General features: G+C 42.3%; 1 protein-coding gene across 1 annotated transcript; it reads right to left on the reverse strand.

The window, feature by feature from the left end:
* Window positions 1-1,133: 1,133 nt before the first annotated feature.
* Window positions 1,134-21,056, reverse strand: LOC130273088 (thioredoxin-like). Its single transcript, XM_056519321.1, has 5 exons — window positions 20,767-21,056; window positions 6,495-6,599; window positions 3,482-3,541; window positions 3,001-3,066; window positions 1,134-1,394 (listed from the first exon to the last, which is right to left on the reverse strand). The coding sequence occupies exons 1-5, from the start codon at window positions 20,788-20,790 to the stop codon at window positions 1,326-1,328; spliced, it is 324 nt and encodes a 107-aa protein (XP_056375296.1). The 5' UTR covers window positions 20,791-21,056; the 3' UTR covers window positions 1,134-1,325.
* Between the last annotated feature and the right edge of the window lie 1,468 nt (window positions 21,057-22,524).

Consider the following 22,524-nt stretch of genomic DNA (forward strand, 5'->3'; position numbering starts at 1 on the left):
CCAAAAAACTAGCCATCATATTATGATGTTTAACCCTTAAGGATTTTTCAAATTTTTACACTTTCATTTTTTTCTCCTTACATTTTAAAAATCATAACTCTTTCAATTTTGCATCTAAAAATCCATATGATGGCTTTTTTTTGCTCCACCAATTCTACATTGTAATGACATCAGTGATTTTGCCCAAAAATCTAGGGCGAAATGAAAACAATCATTGTGCGACAAAAATTAAGAAAAAAATGCCATTTTGTAACTTTTGGGGGCTTCCGTTTCTAACTAGCAAATTTTTCGGTAAAAATGAGACCTTATCTTTATTCTGTAGGTCCATACGATTAAAATGATACCCTACTTATATAGGTTTGATTTTGTTGTACTTCTGGAAAAAATCATAACTACATGCACGAAAATTCTGACCCCTATAAACTTTTTATTTTTTCACGAATGCGGCAGTGGGAGGGCTCATTTTTTTTGCGCTGTGATCTGAAGTTTTTATCGGTACCATTTTTGTTTTGATTGGACTTTTCGATCGCTTTATATTCATTTTTTTAATGGTATAAAAAGTTAGGGGAGGGAGATTAAAAACAGTGTCCCCATCCTAGTGATAGAGGGTAGCAGGACCGGAATAACACTGAGCCCAGGTGGCTGCGGAGTGATACCAGCCCGGCTCCTTTGTTCATATCATGGCTGTAATTTCATATTTCCCACCGGCAGCCATAATCAGCTGGGAAATATGAAATCCTGCTCTCCAACGCAAGTTTTGGAAGCCAGGTCCAGGCTGGCTTACATGTGAAGGCGGTTGCAAATTTTTGTGTGACTTTCACATTTGATAAACCTCTGACCACTGCAAAGTGAAAACTGAAATTTACTTTAGAAAACTCTTTTGTAGTTTTTTGCTTACAGCCAAAAGTCACAAAAACTTAAATTGCTAAGACGCAGGAGCAACTTTTGTAAGGAAAAAAAAATAAAATAAAAAACACCCACACTAAATCCCTAGATAAATCTCCCCCCCCCCATGAGCCTAAATTCTCTGATTTATGTATCAGACAGATAGCAACCAATCACAGCACATCTCTTTTTTCTGAAATTGCACTGTTAGAATAAAAAACAAACCACACACACACTTGAGAAAAGGATATTGGAGTCTAGCAGCCATTTTATTTAACTCATGTCCTTGGGTCCACTCCATTTACAGTACAATAAAAGGAATAACTGAAATGCTAGCGAGGAATAGATACAGTTTCCTTCATATATATATATAAGTATTTTTTTTATTTTTTTATGTGGTCTTAATGTACAGAAGATAAATGAATACACACAGACCGCCATTACGCTTTACTCAGTTGTACCAACTTCTCCTCCAAACTAGACTTGTTGGCGCCACTAAATTCATCCACCTGTAGGGAAGAGAAAAATAATAAAAAATATTGCCCAAACCATTAATAGAACAGAATGTACATTATATTAATATCTATGGACCATTATACTTGGGTTCCCTAATATGTTGAAGTGAAAAGTCCTATGGTGACGTAAAGGCAAGACTCAGGCAACCTGCCCCAAGTGTTAGGAATAAATCCCAGAAAGTATACCCAAAATGATCTCTTCTCATGAGAACTTTTAAAATAAGTATGACTTATTTGCGGAGATTCATGCAATACAATTAGACAAATTATGTCATGTTTAGTTAATCTACTGAACTGGAGTCTATCACTTGAACAGCTGATGTCATTGTAAAAGTCTGTGGGAATTACTTCATGACTAGAAATGAGCGAATTTACAGTAAATTCGATTCGTCACGAACTTCTCGGCTCGGCAGTTGATCACTTATCCTGCATAAATTAGTTAAACTTTCAGGTGTTCCGGTGGGCTGGAAAAGGTGGATACAGTTCTAGGAAAGAGTCTCCTAAGACTGTATCCACCTTTTCCAGCCCACGGGAGCACCTGAAAGCTGAACTCATTTATGCAGGAAAAGTCATCAGCTGCCGAGCCGAGAAGTTTGTGACGAGTCGAATTTACTGTAAGTTCGCTCATCTCTATTCATGACCAACAGTAGCAGTACAGCTACTAAAAGGCAGGTTCATGCCACAGGATAGGATACTTAGGATGTAACCGATCGAGAAAGCATCATTTACCTTCCTCTGGTATGAGACAATCCAGGAAAAGGGCTGTGGAAGTGTGTTGGAGTGTGGAAAGGAGGTTCCACAACATCTTTCAGGACAGTGCAGGGTTTGGGGTGCCTAAAAACTCAGTAAAAGCTAGCCGAGATAGCTCACATGGGTTGGAAACTCTACGGATCTTCCACAATACAATGCTGTGGCATATTATAGAACAAGAGATATGATTTTTCGAAATCTCTCTCACCATGGAAATAATCTGCATGGAAACTGACCAGTGGGAATTGAACATGATTAATATTTTCCCCAATGACTTTAATGCAAAATCCACATCAACTAGACATGTTAGCTAGGAAAGCTATTTTGCTTAGTTAGTACCCAGCTGATTCCATTCAAATTATCCATTACTGTAGCAAAAAATTCAGAGGCTTTGTTCACCGAGCAGGAAACATGGCGAATGCCTGCCTGGAAATGTGCCGTCTTCATAGACAGCAAAGTATTTCCAAGCACAATCTGCAGAAACCTGTTCCAGTTTCGACATCCACTGAAACAAGGGATCTCTGCTGCAGAATCATCTGGAAATTCTGTTGTGTGCACAGTGCAGCAGAATCCCATTGAAATTGATGAAGCGGAATTTCTGAGCTTAGTTTTTCCAGCTGATTCAGCTCCGGAATTCTGCCATATGAGCATGGCCTTAGTGTGCCCGCTGATGTGAGACAGTCTATCCAATAAGAGTTTATGAGCTAATCCGATGTCAAACTTTGGTTATTAATCGGCACCACTGTGACCAGCAAAACCACTGAAGCTTGTGGCTTTATCATCTATCAAGTACTACTGGTTACAAACTAAATGTTAAGTTGTGAAAGGTTTATAAATGACAAATACATACCCGATTTTCCTTCTTATAGAAGTGAAATGTTGGCATACACTTGATATCACAGTAGGAAGCTACATCCTGAATAAAAGAACATATTTCACATAAAGTCAGGTATCTGGTATTTCTAGGCCTACAATCACATACTTTTTTCCCATAGTACATACAGGAACCTGTGCAGTAATACTATGCAAAACTTAATAATAATCATTTCATTTGCATGGTCTCCAGCAATGCTTCTAATGGAGACAACCTTCCTGCTATGACCCGAGATGGAGCATGAAACCAGTGTATGTCTCCACAGTAAAATTCAGAGTACTATCTATATTTGCTTCTTCAAACTACAAGGCAGGTTGACATGGTCTAGTATCAAGAAGCACCAAGTTTCATTGTCACTTATACTTCAAAATAATAATGCTACAAAATGACGTTGAGGTGTGATGACTCAAATCCAATAGATGGATAAAAACAGATAGAACAAAGAAAAAGACTTTACCTGTGCATCATCCACATCCACTTTAAGAAAAACAACATTGGTGTATTTCTTACTCAGCTCCTGGAAACAGATAACAGAAGAATGAGGAAGATGTGAAGTCATTTATGGCCATTGGTACATCCATCTAAGACATGGAACAGGATTCACACATTTATGCAAACTGCTTTACATCATAGGCATAAAGATAGCCTATAGATGAAAGATCATTATTTTTTTTTTTTTTTACTGATATCACAACATATGTATCCCATTTAAAAAAGTTGCTGTCTCATAAACAGACTCAGAAGAAAAAAGACAATATTACACAGGCATATTATAGGAGATAAAAAGTCGCATACAAGAAATAGGGCGAAAAACCCCTCATACTTGAACTATACCGCTTCAATACCGAAATCCCACCCCTTTAGAAGAGAAGGTGTCAACAACAAAGAAAAGTCAAAAAATTTTGAACAAAAAAGGATTAGGCTGGGTTCACATCACGTGTTTACCAATACGGGACCGCATACCGTGGGGGGGGGGGTGGGGGGGGGGGGGGGGGGGGGGGGAGCCAAAACCTTGCGCTCCCGTATGCAATTCATTTCAAAGAGCCAGCCAGAGTGAAACGCTGTCTCCGTCCGGCTCAATTTTGCCTTGTATGCGGTTTTCCCATTGCACCTAAAACCGTAGACGACCATGGTTTGAGGTGCGGTGGAAATCCCGTATTGGTAAAAACGTGATGTGAACCCAGCCTTACACAAGTGTATACCTTAAAGTCAAGAATTGACAGTCCACTCATGCTGACCAAAATTCACCATTGCAAATGCACTAAAATTTGGGTGCTCTTTGTGCAACAAATAAATACATTTACATGACTTGTGCCACACTTTTGGATTTGACAGTTTACCTACTTTTATCAGGTCCAAAAAAAGGGAGTGGTCTCAATATCAGGGGCATCAATCTGCCACAATTTAAAGTAAGCCAACTAATAGTTGGTCCAAACATATACTCCAAATATATCAGCCTGACACACTGACAAATCCGGAGCATTTGAAGGTTGTCCTAAGAATAAGTCTGTTAAGTAAATCTGGACCATTGTAAAATTTACTAGACTGTACAAGTACTGTAAATTATGTGGATAGGGTTATTCCATTAACCTGAAGTGGCAAAAATTTGGATGAAATTTAATGCAGCACGTCTATTCTTTTGCAGTCACTGCAAACATCACATTGTGTAAGATAACTTGCCACGCCTGGTCTGAACCTTACAGGAAAGCTTTCAGCTCATTGGCTGAGAACTGTAGACACCATTGGATAGCTGTTAGGGCATAAAAGCAAACTGTATATTTCCTGGAGAGGATGGTGGCTGTCAAAGTTAATCTCATCGTTTCTCATGTAGGTGTTAAAAAAGCATGGCCGAGCTGCTCAAGTACACCAGCCTGGCATGCCTACTCGCTTACCTTTATCTCTCAGCTCCTCCTTGACCAACGTACAAGGCCCTGTATGTCCTTTAACCCCTTAAGGACTCAGTGTTTTTCCGTCTTTGCATTTTCATATTTTCCTCATCACCTTCTAAAAATCATAACGCTTTCAATTTTGCACCTAAAAATCCATATTATGGCTTATTTTTTGCGCCACCAATTCTACTTTGCAGTGACATTAGTCATTTTACCCAAAAATCCACGGCGAAACGGAAAAAAATAAATAATTGTGAGACAAAATTGAAGAAAAAAATGTAATTTTGTAACTTTTTTTTTGGGGGGGGGGGGTCCGTTTCTACGCGGTGCATTTTTTGGTCAAAATGACACCTTATCTTTATTCTGTAGGTCCATACGATTAAAATGATACCCTACTTATATAGGCTTGATTTTGTCACACATCTGAAAAAAATCCTAACTACATGCAGGAAAATGTATATGTTTAAAAAAGTCATCTTGTGACCCCTGTAACTTTTTTAATGTTTCCACGTACGGGCCGGTATGAGGGCTCCTTTTTTGCGCAGTGTTCTAAAGTTTTTATCGGTACCATTTTTGTGTTGATCGGACTTTTTGAACACTTTTTATAAATTTTTTTATGATATAAAAAGTGACCAAAAATACGCTATTTTGGACTTTGGAATTTTTTTTTGCGCGTACGCCATTGACCGTTTAATTAATGACATAATTTTATAGTTTGGACATTTACGCACGGGGCGATACCACATATGTAAATTTTTATTTTCAGTTTTTTTTTTTTATGGGAAAAGGGGGGTGATTCAAACTTTTATTAGGGAAGGGGTTAAATGACCTTTGTTAACTTTATTATTATTTTTTTTCACTTTTTTTTTGCAGTGTTATAGCTCCCGTAGAGACCTATAGCACTACACACACTGATCTCTTATGCTGATCCCTGCAAAGCCATAGCTTTGCAGGGATCAGTCAGATAGGGGCTCGATTGCTCAAGCCTGTAGCTCAGGCTTGGAGCAATCAATCCCCGATCGGACGCCGGGGAGACAGGTAAGGAGACCTCCGCCTGCGTCCCTGCTGATCGGAACATCGCAATTTTATCGCGATGTCCCGATCAGCCCGACTGAGCTGTCGGGAAGCATATACTTTCGTTTTCAGACGCAGCGGTCAACTTTGATCGCCGCGTCTGAAGGGTTAACAGCACGCGGCACAACGATCGGTGCCGCAAGCTGTTAGCACAGGGTCCCGGCTATCGATAGCCGGGACCGACCCGGTGTGATGCGGGGTCATGGAGTGACCGGGCTCAGGGCGTACAGGTAAGCCCTGAGTCCTTAAGAGGTTAAGGAGGGGCTAAGGGTGAGTAAACTGTAGTGCCAGGCTGAGGCACTTGAGCAGCTCTGCCATACTTTCTTAACACCTGGATGGCAAAGAGAAGAGTTTGGCAACCCCCCATTAAGGATGCACAATTATAACATGACAGTGATCCAACATGGCCTGCCTCTCTTAGCAGAAAATACAGCTGACAGATTCCCTTTAAATTCTTTTATGGCAAGGTCCTATATCACATGACCCTCAGATTGACAAATTACTTACATCAAAGAAAGGTCCAATCATTTTGCAGGGCCCACACCATGTGGCTGTGAAGTCAACAACTACAAGTTGGTCACCAGCCTCTTTCAGGGCAGCTTTGAATTCCTCCTGTAAGAGAGTAAAGGCATTAAATAAAATGCACACCATTTCTAACATACTGCATGCATAACCAGTGAACAACTACCAAGTCAGTTTTACAAAAATCACTTGAGATACAGGGATGTTAAAAATGTGCAAACTATTTGCACAAAATGTCAAATGCATTACCCTGGAGCCAATTACTTCCACAACTACTCTGAGGGGGTGTTCACACATTCAGGGTTTTAATTGCATTTGTTCAGTACAAAGCCAGAAGCTAAATGAGAGACACAAATAAGGGAAAGACTGAGACTTCTCTTTCCAAATCTATTCCTGGCTTTGCATTTAATAATTACTATTAAAAAAGGGTAATCCAGTATTTTATTTATTTTCTCCTATCAACAGGATAGTCTACTCTCCTTGTACACAGAACAGGGGTTGACAAACCCCCTCTCTATGGGAGAGCCAGAGATACACAAATACAGTGTTCTACTATCTCTGATTCTCCCATCTCCTACCCTGTCGATTGATTTCCTAAAATCGAAGTACCCCTTTAGGGTCTATTCACACGTACAGTATTCTGCGCAGATTTGATGCACAGGATTTTCTGCTGCAGTTTTCAATGTAAACTAAATGACTGAACACAACTTGAAATCCTGCGCATCAAATCTGCGCAGAATACCATACGTTTGTATAGACCCATAACCCTTTCCTGACCCATGACATACATGTACGTCATGGGTCGGCTTCCATTCTATAACGCAAGGCCATAGCCCGGCACCTAGCAACGGCTGGGACCCGTGGCTAATAGCGGGCAGCACTGATCGCGGTGCCGCGTGCTATTAACCCTTTAGACGCGGCGTTCAAAGTTGAACGCCGTGTCTAAAATGAAAGTAAACTAATGCCAGTTAGCCCAGGGAGCTGTTCGGGATCACCGCGGCGAAAATCGCGGCATCCCAAACAGCTTACAGGACAGCCAGAGGGTCCCTCCCCGACTCCTCGCTGTCCGATCGCCGAATGACTGCTCAGTGCCTGAGATCCAGGCATGAGCAGACAAGCGGCAGAATCATTGATCACTGGTTTCCTGTGAGAAACCAATGATCAATGTAAAAGATCAGTGTGTGCAGTGTTATAGCCACTTATGGGAGCTATAACACTGCAAAAAAATAAAATTAAAATAAGAAGGGAATAAAGGCAATTTAACCCCTTCCCTAATAAAAGTTTGAAACACCCCCCTTTTCCCATAAAAAAAAAAAAAAGAAGTGTAAATAAACATGTGGTATCGCCGCGTGCGGAAATGTCTGAATTATAAACATATATAGTTAATCCAATTAAAGTCCAAAATAGTGTATTTTTGGTCACTTTTTCTACCATGAAAAAAATAAAAAGCGATCAAAAAGTCCGATCATTACAAAAATGGAGCCCTCATATTGCCCCGTACGCGGAAAAATAAAAAAAGTTATAGGGGTCAGAAGATGACAATTTTAAAAATATAAATTTTCCTGCATGTAGTTATGATTTTTTCCAGAAGTACGACAAAATCAAACCTATATAAGTAGGATATCATTTTAACCGTATGGACCTACAGAATAAAGTTAAGGTGTCATTTTTACCGAAAAATGTACTGCGTAGAAACGGAAGCTCCCAAAAATTACAAAATGGCTTTTTTTCTTTCAATTTTGGTCGCACAATGAATTTTTTTTCTGTTTCGCTGTAGAATTTTGGATAAAATGACTAACATCATTACAAAGTAGAATTGGTGGTGCAAAAAATAAGCCATTATATGGATTTTTAGGTGCAAAATTGAAAGGGTTATGATTTTTTAAAAGGTGAGGAGGAAAAAACGAAAGTGCAAAAAACGGAAAAACCCTGGGTCATGAATGGATTAATGTGTAAACGCATTCTCATATGGGAGCCACAGCAAATGATCAAGTGTTCCTTCTAACATTACATGGTAACCATTCAGATAAACAGCCTTTCATTAAATACATAGGCGGCTCAAGTCCACTGGTGCAAGAGACACATTCGGCAGCTCTGCACAGTCTCTGTCATTTCGAGTTAAGGGTTAAACTAGTCTGTCTTCATCATCTGACTAGCTACTTGCATTACCTCAGGAAAGACACCACAACAGGATTTCAGATTACACATAGTGACTCAGCAGTATGCTTACACAAGACCGTTCTTTCAGCACTGTAACTGGAAGCCTCTGAAGTGATGAGGAAAACGTAAACGAACTCTGGAGGTGATAGAAGCCGTGTAGAGACCCCGCATTGGCCACAAAGACATTGGGGGAATTTATCACTGTTGGTGTTTGTGAACTTTTTTCCCCCATGCCTTTTTACGTGGTATGAATGTGTACATGCGCCAAATTTATTAAATGGTGATATGGAAAGCAATTTGCAACTTTTTTACTCAAGGAAAAAAAAAAGCCGATTTTGACATACCTATACAACTTTGAGAAAGTCGCCTACGGTACTTAGAAAGTAACTGCGTCAAGTTTAGAGCAAAAATATTGGCACATGCCAATTAAGCCAGGGCTACACGGAGGTTGTGCTCTATAGGCCCATGCACACTACAAATTTTCAGAGCAGAGGATCTCTGCTTGGAAATGACAATGCCGCTATGCACACTATGGAGTTTCAGCAGTAGAGCTGATTCACGACTGATCTAGTGGCAGCCCACCTCCCCAGGAGGAAAAGGATCAGGCACTTAAAATGCAAACACATCCCCCACCCCTCACATTACTTGCCGAGAGGCCCACAATACATCCTGGATTGTCAGCCAGTCCTTCCAAACAATGCCATGTCTGACAGACACATGCCTTATGTGAATGGGAACCTTTAGGGCCTGTTCAGAAGGCCACTTTTTATCAAATGACTTTCGCTGTGAGTCAAGTTAAGGTGGAGCCGCACATAAAATTACACGGAATTGTTCGGAAGTCATGTTATATAAACTATTTATTGAGGAGGAAGAAAAGTTTATTTAATCCTTTGCACAATAGATAATTTGCATATTGAGTTTAAACCTATTAAAAGGAGGAAGCAACAGAGTTAGGACATGAGGGGAATTTATCATGGGTGGTGTAGGAGATTTATGTGGTGGTAATGTGTAGGTGCACAAATGGTTGCATGGGAAAAATATGGGGCTAGTACACATTCTTCCTAAATGACACTTCAGTACACCATGTTGTATGGCGACTTCCTTGTTGCACAACTTTTTACAAATGCAATAGCATAGAATTAGAAATAAAAATATTCCTTGTAATAGTCTCCTGGACTAAAATTTGTATAATAAAAATAAATAAATAAAAAATATTGGAGAATAATAATACATTTCTTTTTTCTTCAATTTAAACCCACAATTTTTTTAACCCCCTTAAGGACTCAAGGTTTTTCGATTTTCTGCACTTTCGTTTTTCCTCGTTACCTTTAAAAAAGAAAATCGTAATTCTTTCAATTTTTCACCTAAAAATCCATATGATGGCTTATTTTTTGCGCCCCCAATTCTACTTTGTAACGACATGAGTCATTTTACCCATAAAACTACGGCGAAACAGAATAAAATATAATTCTGCAACAAAATTGAAGAAAAAACACCATTTTGTAACTTTGAGGCTTCCGTTTCTACACCGTACATTTTTCGGTAAAAGTGACACCTTATCTTTATTCTGTAGGTCCTTATGGTTAAAATGATACCCTACTTATGTAGGTTTGATTTTGTCGTACTTCTGGAAAAAATCATAACTACATGCAGGAAAATGTATCGGTTTAAAATTGTCATCTTTCTGACCCCTATAACTTTTTTATTTTTCTGTGTACAGGGCGGTATGAGGGCCCTTTTTTTGTGCCATAATCTGAAGTTTTTAGCGGTACTATTTTTGTATTGATCAGACTTTTTATTCATTTTTTCATGATATAAAAAGTGAAGAAAAAATATGTTATTTTGGATTTTTTTTGCACGTATGCAATTGACCATGCGGTTTAAGTAATGATATTTTTATTATTCTGACATTTCCGCATGCGGCGATACCATATACGTTTATTTTTATTTACACTTTTTTTTTTTTTTATAGGAGGCTAGAACACTGCACACACTGTGTCATCCACCAAACGAAGCTGTGGTCGACAAGTCCCCTTTATGCAAGAGCCAGAGAAACCCAAGTGGAGCGCTCCGGCTCTCCCATAGAGATGCATGGAGGGGGCGTGTCTGTCACAGTGCAGTGCAATGCTAGACACGCCCCATTCAGGAGGAGAGTTGAGGCACAGTACAGAAGATTGTGTCCTCAGGATAGGATATACATTTTTCTATCCCGGAATTCTCCTTTAAATGCAAGGCTAAAAATACATGTATTATGTTCATGTCGTTCTTTCATACTTTCCACTATGATCCACAGTAGGTTAGTTAGTACCATATTATATTACACGTTAACCAGGCTGAATGACAGCTCATTTTTTGTTCTGTGATCTGTTGTTTGTATCAGTACCATTTTGGTATTGATCTGACTTTTTAATCTTTTACTATATTTTCTGGTATAAAAGAATGCAATTCTGGGGTTTGGTATTTTTCTTTTTACATTATTTGCTGTATGGGATATATGTTATATTTTAATAGTTTGGACAATTACGCACACAGCGATACCTAATATATTTTTATTATGTTTACATGTTTTCTTATATAGCAAAAGGGGTGATTTGAACTTTTAAAATGGAAGTTTTTTTTTTTTTTGTTATGCTTTTACACATCATTAGTCCCATTAGGAGACTTTTAGGAGGAACCATTAGATTCCTCATACAGATCAAAGCAGTTCTATTGAACTTCATTGATCTGTGCGCTCTGCGCTGCATTGATAAAGCCTTGTCCAGCCAGAATATCAATGACAGAGCCACAGTCCCTAGGGGAGCAGAAGTAAGCCCTCCTGAAATCTGCCGGGGGCAGAGTCAGGAGCCCACTCCATACACAGAGTGCCGCTGTACTTGCCGGGGGCTTTCAGGCCCGGCTCTGCTTGCCTGAAGCAGGGCTAAAGGTCTGAAAAATTCACCTGCCCGGATGAAAGGATTTCATAATCCCTGTAAAGTAAGGACATCTTCCTGATAGATCCACTGCTGTTTTCAGCTCCAGAACTGCAGTGGCAGCGAGTGACACCAGCTGTATACTTTCTTATCCATTGTTTTACATTTTTAATAAAGTTTTAAATGTTAAAAGATGAAAATGTCATGGCATCCTATTGCAAGTGTTATGTAAAGTTCATAATGCTCATATCATATAGTCATCTGTAAAATAAAGCATCGGGGATTAGAAAGACACACCTATACACTCCCTCAGCTGTTTCATGTCTATATCTATATCATAGATCTCTCAATGGTCGGTCAATGACTTGCAAAAAAAAAAAAACCTGCTTGGTTGTGAAGTTGTTACAATGACAGAGCTGTCACTTTATCCCCAGGTCCTGAGAATTGTTCTTTGTCCTGAGCACAGCACTTAACCCCTTAAAGAACAAACATCTCCAATGTTAAACTACTCTCTGCTCTTTGAAGACTCCATTGTTGTACTGTACCCAAGGATGTGATTTTCACAAACAACCAATGGTCAAATTAGCCAAAAGTGACAGGTTTTGTCACGTGACCACTGCAGCAAAAAGTTTAGATTTATTTTTTATTTTTATTTTTTTTATTACTTTAACCACCTTCAAGACAGTTTTTTTTTTCATTTTTGTACTTATGGTTTTTAGTAGGTGAGGTGGAAAAAACAAAATGCTTTCAGGTTTACCACCTACAGACCCATAAGAGGCTTGTTTTTGTCGCCAATTTTGCTTTGTAATGATATCAATAATTTCATCACAAAATAAAAAAAAATAAAATAAATGAAAAAAAAGTGATCAACTTAGATTGTGGAGTGTAAGGAGGTCAATGTTGGATCGGTGATGTCGGCATTAGCCACGGAACCATGCCACTGTGATGCTCTTCATCCGTAAGGGTAGGGACACACATGCCATATTTTGCTGCATATTTTCTGCAGCCGATTTTGCTACCCATGGACCTCAATGGGTAGGAAAATAAGCAGTAGCAAATGCCCAGCAAGATATGGCACATGTGACCCTACCCTAAAGATGCATTTTAATTTAAATCACTGCTGCCAGATGTTAGCTGGGAGTATGAAATGGCAGACAGATAGCATTTTTTACCCCTTCGAGGCGTTTTTTTTCTCTCTTTCAGAACATTTTTTTTTTTAGAGAAAAAAAATAGCAAGAACACAACACCTATGTGGAAATCTGCTAGCATTGGGGATCACTAAAGGAAAGGAAGCTTTTATTGTTGTGAAATTATATTAAGACCGCCCATAACAGTTTACAGTTTTATGTAATGGTTTACAGTTTGCTGTACAAAGATCAACTGAAGATCGTGCCAGCTCTGACCACCATACGTTTTTTGACTTTGCAGTTTTTTTTCTTGGAATTTCAATCAAACAAGTGAAATTTTATTCAAAATGGAGTGAAAAGTTAAAAGTGTATAATTTTTTTCCGTAAACTGATGCAACCGGACATTATACGGGTTGAAATTTGTTCACACATTTTGATACAGTTTAGTCAGGTTTTGAGGAATCTGTTTTTCATCAAAAACCTGATATGGGAACTGTATCGCAAAAACGTGGTGTGAATGCAGCCAGGAACAGACATGATGTGTTTTGGCAGCATGTATTAGAGGTTCAAACTAGGGATCGACCAATTATCGGTTTGGCCGATATTCATGATTTTCTAAGTTATCGGTATCGGCAATTACCTTGCCGATAATGCAGGCGCTTTAAATCAATGAACTGCAGTGGCTTTTGCGGGGACAGAGACCGCCACCGCTGCCCGCTTCTCTCCCCCTGCCTGTCCTGGGGTCTAGAGTCCAACCACCGCCGCTGCCAGAGACCGATGCTGCCACCAGCTTCTCTCCCCCTGCCTGTCCTGGGGTCCTGAGTCCAACCACCTCCGGTGCCCCATTGCCTCCCCCATCCCCAGTTTTATAATTACCTGTTCCCGGGGTCCGTGCTACTTCTGGCTCCGGCGGCATCCTGAGCCATCACTGTACGCTGGGCCACTGACGGTGACGTCGCTTTAAGGGCGTCACTCGTCATTGCGCAACACACAGCAACAGCGCAGGACGCTGCAGGAGCCAGAAGTTGCGCGGACCCTGGGAACAGGTAATTATAAAACCGGGGATGGGGGAGGCAATGGGGCGGCAGTCTCCGGCAGTGGAGGTGGTTGGACTCAGGACAGGCAGGGGGAGAGAAGCGGGTGGCGGCGGTCTCTGTCCCCGCAAAAGGCTCTGCAGTTCTTTGATTTAGAGGGCCCGGAGAAACAGTTTATCAGGGTATACCTGTGCGTGCACCCAGCCACCCACCCTCATTTTACCAAGGATATTGGTGGGGGGTGGGGTGGAATTAAAATCCACGGAATATCGGTATAAGTTATCGGCCTGAAAGTTCACAGGTTATCGGTATCGGCTCTAAAAATAACGGTCGATCCCTAGTATCCAGTATAGGCGATCTCCGCTGTATGCGATACAGCTTATGCACGGGCAGGCACTGGCTGTGAAGGAGCGCAGGGAGCGCGCACACACACAGTCAGCGCAGCTGCTATCTGCAAAGAAGGGCCTGCCCACAAACTCACCCTCAGGCTGGATTGATCCTTAGAGCAGCGTGCACCCACAGGAGCAGGCATCTAGAGGAGCGGGCATCATAGAGGGGAGGCGGTAGAGTAATCAGCGGAAACAGGTAAAATTTTCCGCACGTACTGGTCCCATGGAGTGCAGGGGAGCATGGGTCTGTAGAGCAGCGCTTGCGCTGAGCAAAAGGTCGGCTGGTGCGACAGGTGTATTTTACCGCAAACTGATTTAAAAATGAGATTCCGAAGTCCCACTGAGGCAGTGGGCATTGCACAGTGGGAATACTGCTTTTTGCATTCTGTCAAAATATAAAACTTTAGAGAACACATAATTCCACTGCATTTCCGCCACAACTTTGGTGGAATTCCGCAAATCCACTCAGCAAGATTTGCTGAACAGTATTTCTGAAGAATTGAACACACCCTTAAACTTTTGTTAGCACTAGGGATGTAAGAAAAAAAATCGATTCTCGCGATAATCGCGATTTTTTCATTTGCCGATACTGAATCGATTCAAAATATTTTTTGAATTGATTCTTTTGGGGATGTGGAATTTTTATCTCCTGACGCCCGGAACAGCATGTCCTGGGCATCAGGAGATAAAAGTTCCACATTTGTGGAGCCGGGCAGGCCGGATCTGACACGGCGTCGCTCTGGGTGTATGGAGCGGGCTCCGACTCGTGCCCGCTCCGTACTATGCGACCCCCGGCTGATTTCAGTAGCCGGGGGCCGCCGCCAATAGCCAGCATGCTATTAAAGGAGTACTCCAGTGCGCACTTTTCTCATGTTATCCCGTCCGGGCTGCAAAATAAAAGAAAACGCACTTTATCTTACCTGCCAACGAGCCCCCGGAGCTCCGGTACAGGTGTTCGGTCCCCGGGCTGTATTCTTCTTACTTCCTGTTAGCCCGGCACGTCACATGGAGCTTCAGCCTATCACTGGCCGCAGCGATGTCCCGCCTCTGCAGGTGATAGGCTGAAGCTCCGTGTGACGTGCCGGGCTAACAGGAAGTAAGAAGAGTACAGCCCGGGGACCGAACACCTGTACCGGAGCTACGGGGGCTCGTTGGCAGGTAAGATAAAGTGCGTTTTCTTTTATTTTGCAGCCCGGACGGGATAACATGAGAAAAGTGAGCACCGGACTACTAGATCGCCGCTGTCAAAGCTGACAGCGGCTTCTATTGGGATCTATGAATGCTCCCAGGTGGGCGATGTATCGTCACCTAGATGGTATCGCGATATATCGGGATATATCGAATCGCCACACTGGTATCGCGATTCGAATCGAATCGCCAAATTCTTGGCGATTCATACCCCTAGTTAGCACTAGTGGATTTTTCTGGGGATCCATGAGAATGCATAACACTAGGATCTGTGGGAGAGATTTATCAGAACCTGTCTAGAGGAAGAGTGGTGCAGTTGCCCATAGTAGCCAATCAGATTTCATCTTTCATTTTTCCCAGGCCTCTTTAAAAATATAAGAAGCAATCTGGTTGTTATGGGCAACTGCAGCACTCTACCTCTGCACAGGTTTTGATAAATCGCCCCATATTTGTGGAATTTATTGTAGGCAGAAGTCAAAATCTGCACAGAAAAATCCACACTCAGCAGATTCTGAAGATAGAAAAAAAAAAAAAAAAAAACTTTAATTCACCTTCCTACATTCCGCCATTGTGCCAGTATCAGCGTCCCGTTCCTCAGGCCCGGCTCCCTGCTTCTTAGGCTCAGAACGTCACACAGCAGTCAGTGTATCGCGAGCCGCAGCGATGTCCCGCCTCGGCTGGTGATAGGTTGAGTGCACTGCCATGTAAGAAGCTCAGGCCGGAGATATGCTGACCTTCTGAGGATAAGAAGCAGGGAGCAGAGCAGCGCCAGAGGAACGGGACGCAGATACCGGCGCATCGGGGGAACGTAGGAAGGGGAGTTTAAGTTTGTTTGTTTTTTTAGTTTTTTACAGCCCGGACACAGGGAAACGTAAAAGTTTTGCACTGTATTTCTCCTTTAATGGGAAAGTTCCTCTTTTCACAGAGCAGGTCATTTTTAGGGGTGTGGGTCCTATTGCCAAATAGGCTACAGAGCTCCTTCCATCACTGCCCCGTCTACCTTCAGTAGTTTTCACGTCTTTCAGTGGAATCTCCCATTCACAAGTACAGCAGTGATCGAGTGCTGTAGGTGGACAACAATTTACTACTAAATATGGTCTGTTTCATGCCTCCCAGATGTATATGTATTCATACCCATCTCAGGAGGTTCCCCTATATCAGCGTTAGAATGTAGATAACTCATCTTAGTACACAGATAGGCAACAGAAAATAATACCCATCTATTAACCTCAAAAGAAAGCCACTGGGAAACATTTGCACCAAATAATGGTTTTAGCTAAAATTGAATTTGCCGGAGCATACCGGCAGTGTGAAAGGGGCCTTACACAGCCTCAGTAAATGAATGTTGATTTTGGAAAATGGCACCTGTTTACTGTCGTGCTGCCTCCTATTACATGGGGAGATGTGCAGTCAATGAAAACATTTTTTAAGGGTGCGTTCATACAAGCGTATTTTGCTTCAAACTCGTGAGCGTATTATGCTTTAAACTTACAGCGTATGTCCCGCTAAGAGTTTAAAAGGGACAGGCTTTCCACTGCAGAATATCCACTGGGGAAAATTCGCTGCAGACCCCATTGAAGTCAAAAGGGGTTTGTGGCGGATTTCCAGCCGTGGAGATTCTGCTGCTGACAACATGCCTCTTTGGGAAAATCGCTGCAAGTGTGAAACATAATACGCATGCGAGAACGCACCCTTAAGAAGGCCAGCCTATAACTGCTCTGTGTGATAGGGCACTTAGATTCCTCCTGAGCCCCCTTTTTCCCATAAACATGAATGCATGTGTTCTTAGTAGGGAGAGTGGAAACCCGTCCAGCCTCTTTCATCTGCTGTCACAGGAGAGTAAGAACTCCTCCATTCACAATAGATTGGTGGCCAGTCAGCAGGTTTGGCCACAATTGTATGCGTACAGCTAGCTTTACCAAAGCAACAGAATGGCTGTTTACAATGGGACGCATATACCAGGATGAGCTGGTTAGGTCACAGTTCTACAGACCAATAGGGGTGTATTCACACACACAGGATTTGGAATTGTGGATCAGGTATGTGTGAATACATCCTAGGGGCTCAAATCTCCGCAGCCGAAACTTCACTACAAACCTAATTTCCTTCAACAGGGAATTCCGCTGTCGAAAAACTGCCATGGAGAGCCCACCCCGATTCAACCTCCCGGCGGGAAACACGCTGCTAACTTGCAATGAAATCCATCTGTGTGAATGAGCCCTAAGGGTCTACTCACATGTACATGATCTGCTGAAGAATAGAATCTCTCCCCCCCCCCTTTAAATCACCAGGAAGAACAGTGATCGGTGGCGTAGGATGACAACACTTCTTCTAAATGTACAGTGGTCCCTCAAGTTACAATATGAATTGGTTCCAGGACGATCATTGTATGTTGAAACCATTGTATGTTGAGACCATAACTCTATGGAAACCTGGTAATTGGTTCTGAAGCCACCAAAATGTCATCCAAAAATAGGAAAAAGTAAAGAAAAATAAGTAGATAACTAATACAGATAAAGCAAGTCCTTATATATAAAAGTAAGAAAGATCTGCTGGTGCTGTAAATCACTGTCTATGTAGAGGACAGGAGCTTCATCAGGGTCCTGTACGGTACACGCAATGTCCAAAAAAAAAAAAAAAAAAACACAAGGAAAATGGAGCCACCCTTTCTTGGTGTCCAAAGGAGTAGCTAACCCTAGCCTAGGTAAAGAGTAGTACAGAACATGTAAATACCTCCTTGTACTGTAGGAGGCGCGACCAGACAGGAATTCAGTGCATACGCTTCAGTAATACAGGGGTTCTACCAGTGAATGTCCATTCTGATTGGTCGGTTCTTCCAGCCATTGACATGTATCGCAGATCTGGACTGTCTGTAGCATTGTATGTTGACTCTGGTTTTAAGTTACAATTGTCCAGAAAAGACCATTGTAAGTTGAAACTATTGTGTGTTGAGGCCATTGTAAGTTGAGGGATCACTGTAATCTGCTGCCAAGATCTCCAAACTGTGCAGTACTACAACTCCCAGCATGCCTGGACAGATATGCAAGAAGTTGTAGCTCTGAAACAGCTGGAGAGAATATTATATGTTGGAAGGTTGACCTTAATTCACTTACAGTCAATCAGGGCTGGGACAAGAGGAAAACCCGGCTTCCTCCATAAACTGCTATGATTCATTATGACCTAGAAACCTCAAAAGCAACTCTAGATAGAGGGAAGAACACACAGATCATGTCTCCAGGAGACCAAGACAAGCCAAGTCATCCTTACCCTGCATATCACTCCATGTCATCCCTGACCTGCATATCACTCCATGTCATCCTTACCCTGCACATGGCTCCATGGCATCCCTAACCTGCATATCACTCCATGTCATCCTTACCCTGCATATCTCCCCATGTCATCCCTAACCTGCATATCTCCCCATGTCATCCCTAACCTGCATATCTCCCCATGTCATCCCTAACCTGCATATCTCCCCATGTCATCCCTAACCTGCATATCACTCCATGTCATCCCTAACCTGCATATCACTCCATGTCATCCCTAACCTGCATATCACTCCATGTCATCCTTACCCTGCATATCACGCCATGTCATCCTTACCCTGCATATCACGCCATGTCATCCTTACTAGGGATCGACCGATATCGATTTTTTAGGGCCGATACGATCATCTGTCACCTTTCAGGCCGATAACTTATACCGATATTCCGGTATAAATTATCGGCTATTCCCCACCCCCCCAGTGGGGCAGAAGCCGTTGCAGATTAATGATTTAAAGTGGGCGCTTTAAATCAATGAACTGCAAGGGCTTTTGCTGTGCCAGAGACCGCCGCGTTGCCCGCTTCTCTCCCCCTGCCTGTCCTGAGTCTAACCACCACAGTTGCCCCATCGCCTCCCCCCTCTGCCCACATGCCGCTGCCCCACTGCCTCCCCCCATCCTCTGGCCACATGTCGCTGCCCCATCGCCTCGCCCCATCGCCTCCCCCCATCCTCTGGCCACATGTCGCTGCCCCATCGCCTCCCCCCATCCCCGGTGTTATAATTACCTGTTCCCGGGGGTCCGCGATCCTTCTGGCTCCGTCGGCGTCCTGCGCTGTCACTGTGCGCACTGACGGTGACGTCGCGTTGGGGATGTCACTCGTCATTACGCAGCGCACGAGCCAGAAGGATCGCGGACCCCCAGGAACAGGTAATTATAACACCGGGGATGGGGGGAGGCAATGGGGCAGCGGCGGCAATGATCATCTCTGGCCGGGGCATTATCGGCATATCGGCAAGGTAATTGTCGATACCGATAATGTCCAAATTCGTGAATATCGGCCAAACCGATAATCTGTCGATCCTGCATATCGCTCCATGTCATCCTTACCCTGCATATCACGCCATGTCATCCTTACCCTGCATATCTCGCCATGTCATCCTTACCCTGCATATCTCGCCATGTCATCCTTACCCTGCATATCTCGCCATGTCATCCTTACCCTGCATATCTCGCCATGTCATCCTTACCCTGCATATCTCGCCATGTCATCCTTACCCTGCATATCACTCCATGTCATCCTTACCCTGCATATCACTCCAGGTCATCCTTACCCTGCATATCACGCCATGTCATCCTTACCCTGCATATCTCTCCATGTCATCCTTACCCTGCATATAACTTCATGTCATCCTTACCCTGCATATAACTTCATGTCATCCTTACCCTGCATATCTCTCCATGTCATCCTTACCCTGCATATAACTTCATGTCATCCTTACCCTGCATGTCACTTCATGTCAGCTACTTCACACTAGTACATTTAGGCAGTATTAGGAGTGGAAATGACAGAAAACCTCTAAAGATTTTAATGTTTGTCTGTGTTTTGGATCCACTCGTGACCAGAATACTGTGTGTGAACACAGGCTGAAGATTACACAAGTAGTAAACTTGGAGAGAGCTTTTACTCAGGACACTATAGAATGGAGGGCACTAGAGCACACTACTACTCCTAGATCACCTTTACCCACCTCATGTATATAAAGCAGTGTTTCCCAACCAGAGTGTCTCCAGCTGTTGAAAAACTACATCTCCCAGCATGCCCAGACAGCCGAAGGCAACAGCTGGAGGCACCCTGGTTGGGAAACACTGGCATAAAGGCTACACCACTCACCTGTATACACAGGCACACTTATCAGAAGGTACAAAGTCCACATGCAGAACTACACAACGAACTCCGCTCTGCTACATCTGCCCAACCATTCCGTAAGTGGACACTATGCTGACTGTAGCAGGTCAGTACTGTGCAGCCCCAACTTTCCCATAAGAAGACACTACAACGGGGATACAGTCTGAGGAGCCCTGCACGGCAATGACCGGCTTCCCCCACATGGCCACAGTCACATGGCACAGGATGCCGGGACGTGAGCAACGATCAATGACCTCATCCAACCGCTCCCCATCTTACCAGACTCTCGATAAATCGGACCATGGTGACAATGACCGGGAGCAGACAGGCAAGAAGAGTGATAGAAAGCGGCCGTACGGACAGTAAATAGGATGGGTGTAGTGGGCGTGACCAGGGGACGGGGCGGGGCTACCACTAAGTCGTGTGTAAGGGGGTAGGCGTGGCAGTTGTTCAGCAGACTGATGGTCGCATAGAGAACCGTTGGGTTAGGGGAGGCTGCTGGGGCGGGGTTATAGGAGGCCAGGGTGGGCTGAGGATGTGCAACTACGGGAAGTGAAGCCATTTCTTGTAGTTTGTGGCGCGGGCATGACAGAAGGAAAAAGGAGTGAAGGGTGGGGGAGCTGTGAGGAAATGGCGCGAACGTCCTGACGTAGGGAGCTGGCCTGTTACATGTACAGCTTTACACATAATTTATACATCGTGTACAGCGCTATGCCTTATGTATATCCATATACATCATATATACAGCATTTATACAGCATGTACAGCTCTATACCTTATGTATATCCATATACATCATATATACAGCATTTATACAGCATGTACAGCTCTATACCTTATGTATATCCATATACATCATTTATACAGCATGTACAGCTCTATACCTTATGTATATCTATATACAGCATGTACAGCTCTATGCCTTAAGTATATCCATATACATCATTTATACATCATGTACAGCTCTATACCTTATGTATATCTATATACATCATTTATACAGCATGTACAGCTCTATACCTTATGTATATCTATATACATCATTTATACAGCATGTACAGCTCTATACCTTATGTATATCTATATACATCATTTATTCAGCATGTACAGCTCTACGTTATGTATATCTATATACATCATTTATACAGCATGTACAGCTCTATACCTTATGTATATCTATATACATCATTTATACAGCATGTACAGCTCTATACCTTATGTATATCTATATACATCATTTATTCAGCATGTACAGCTCTACGTTATGTATATCTATATACATCATTTATACAGCATGTACAGCTCTATACCTTATGTATATCTATATACATCATTTATACAGCATGTACAGCTCTATACCTTATGTATATCTATATACATCATTTATACAGCATGTACAGCTCTATGCCTTATGTATATCTATATACATCATTTATACATGTACAGCTCTATACCTTATATATATCTATATACATCATTTATACAGCATGTACAGCTCTATACCTTATGTATATCTATATACATCATTTATACAGCATGTACAGCTCTATACCTTATGTATATCTATATACAGCATGTACAGCTCTATACCTTATATATATCTATATACATCATTTATACAGCATGTACAGCTCTATACCTTATGTATATCTATATACATCACTTATACAGCATGTACAGCTCTATACCTTATGTATATCTATATACATCATTTATGCAGCATGTACAGCTCTATACCTTATGTATATCTATATACATCATTTATGCAGCATGTACAGCTCTATACCTTATGTATATCTATACATCATTTATACAGCATGTACAGCTCTGTACAACATATACAGCTCTATACCTTATGTATATCTATATATGTCATTTATACAGCATGTATACCTCTATACTAGGGATCGACCGATTATCGGTATGGCCGATAATCACGATTTTGGGCATTATCGGTATCGGCAATTACCTTGCCGATAATGCCCCGCACCGCCCCCACCGCGACTGCCCCCCCGACCCGCCGCACCGCGACCGCCC

This window comes from Hyla sarda, chromosome 1 (assembly GCF_029499605.1).
Source record: "Hyla sarda isolate aHylSar1 chromosome 1, aHylSar1.hap1, whole genome shotgun sequence".
Lineage (NCBI taxonomy): Eukaryota > Metazoa > Chordata > Amphibia > Anura > Hylidae > Hyla > Hyla sarda.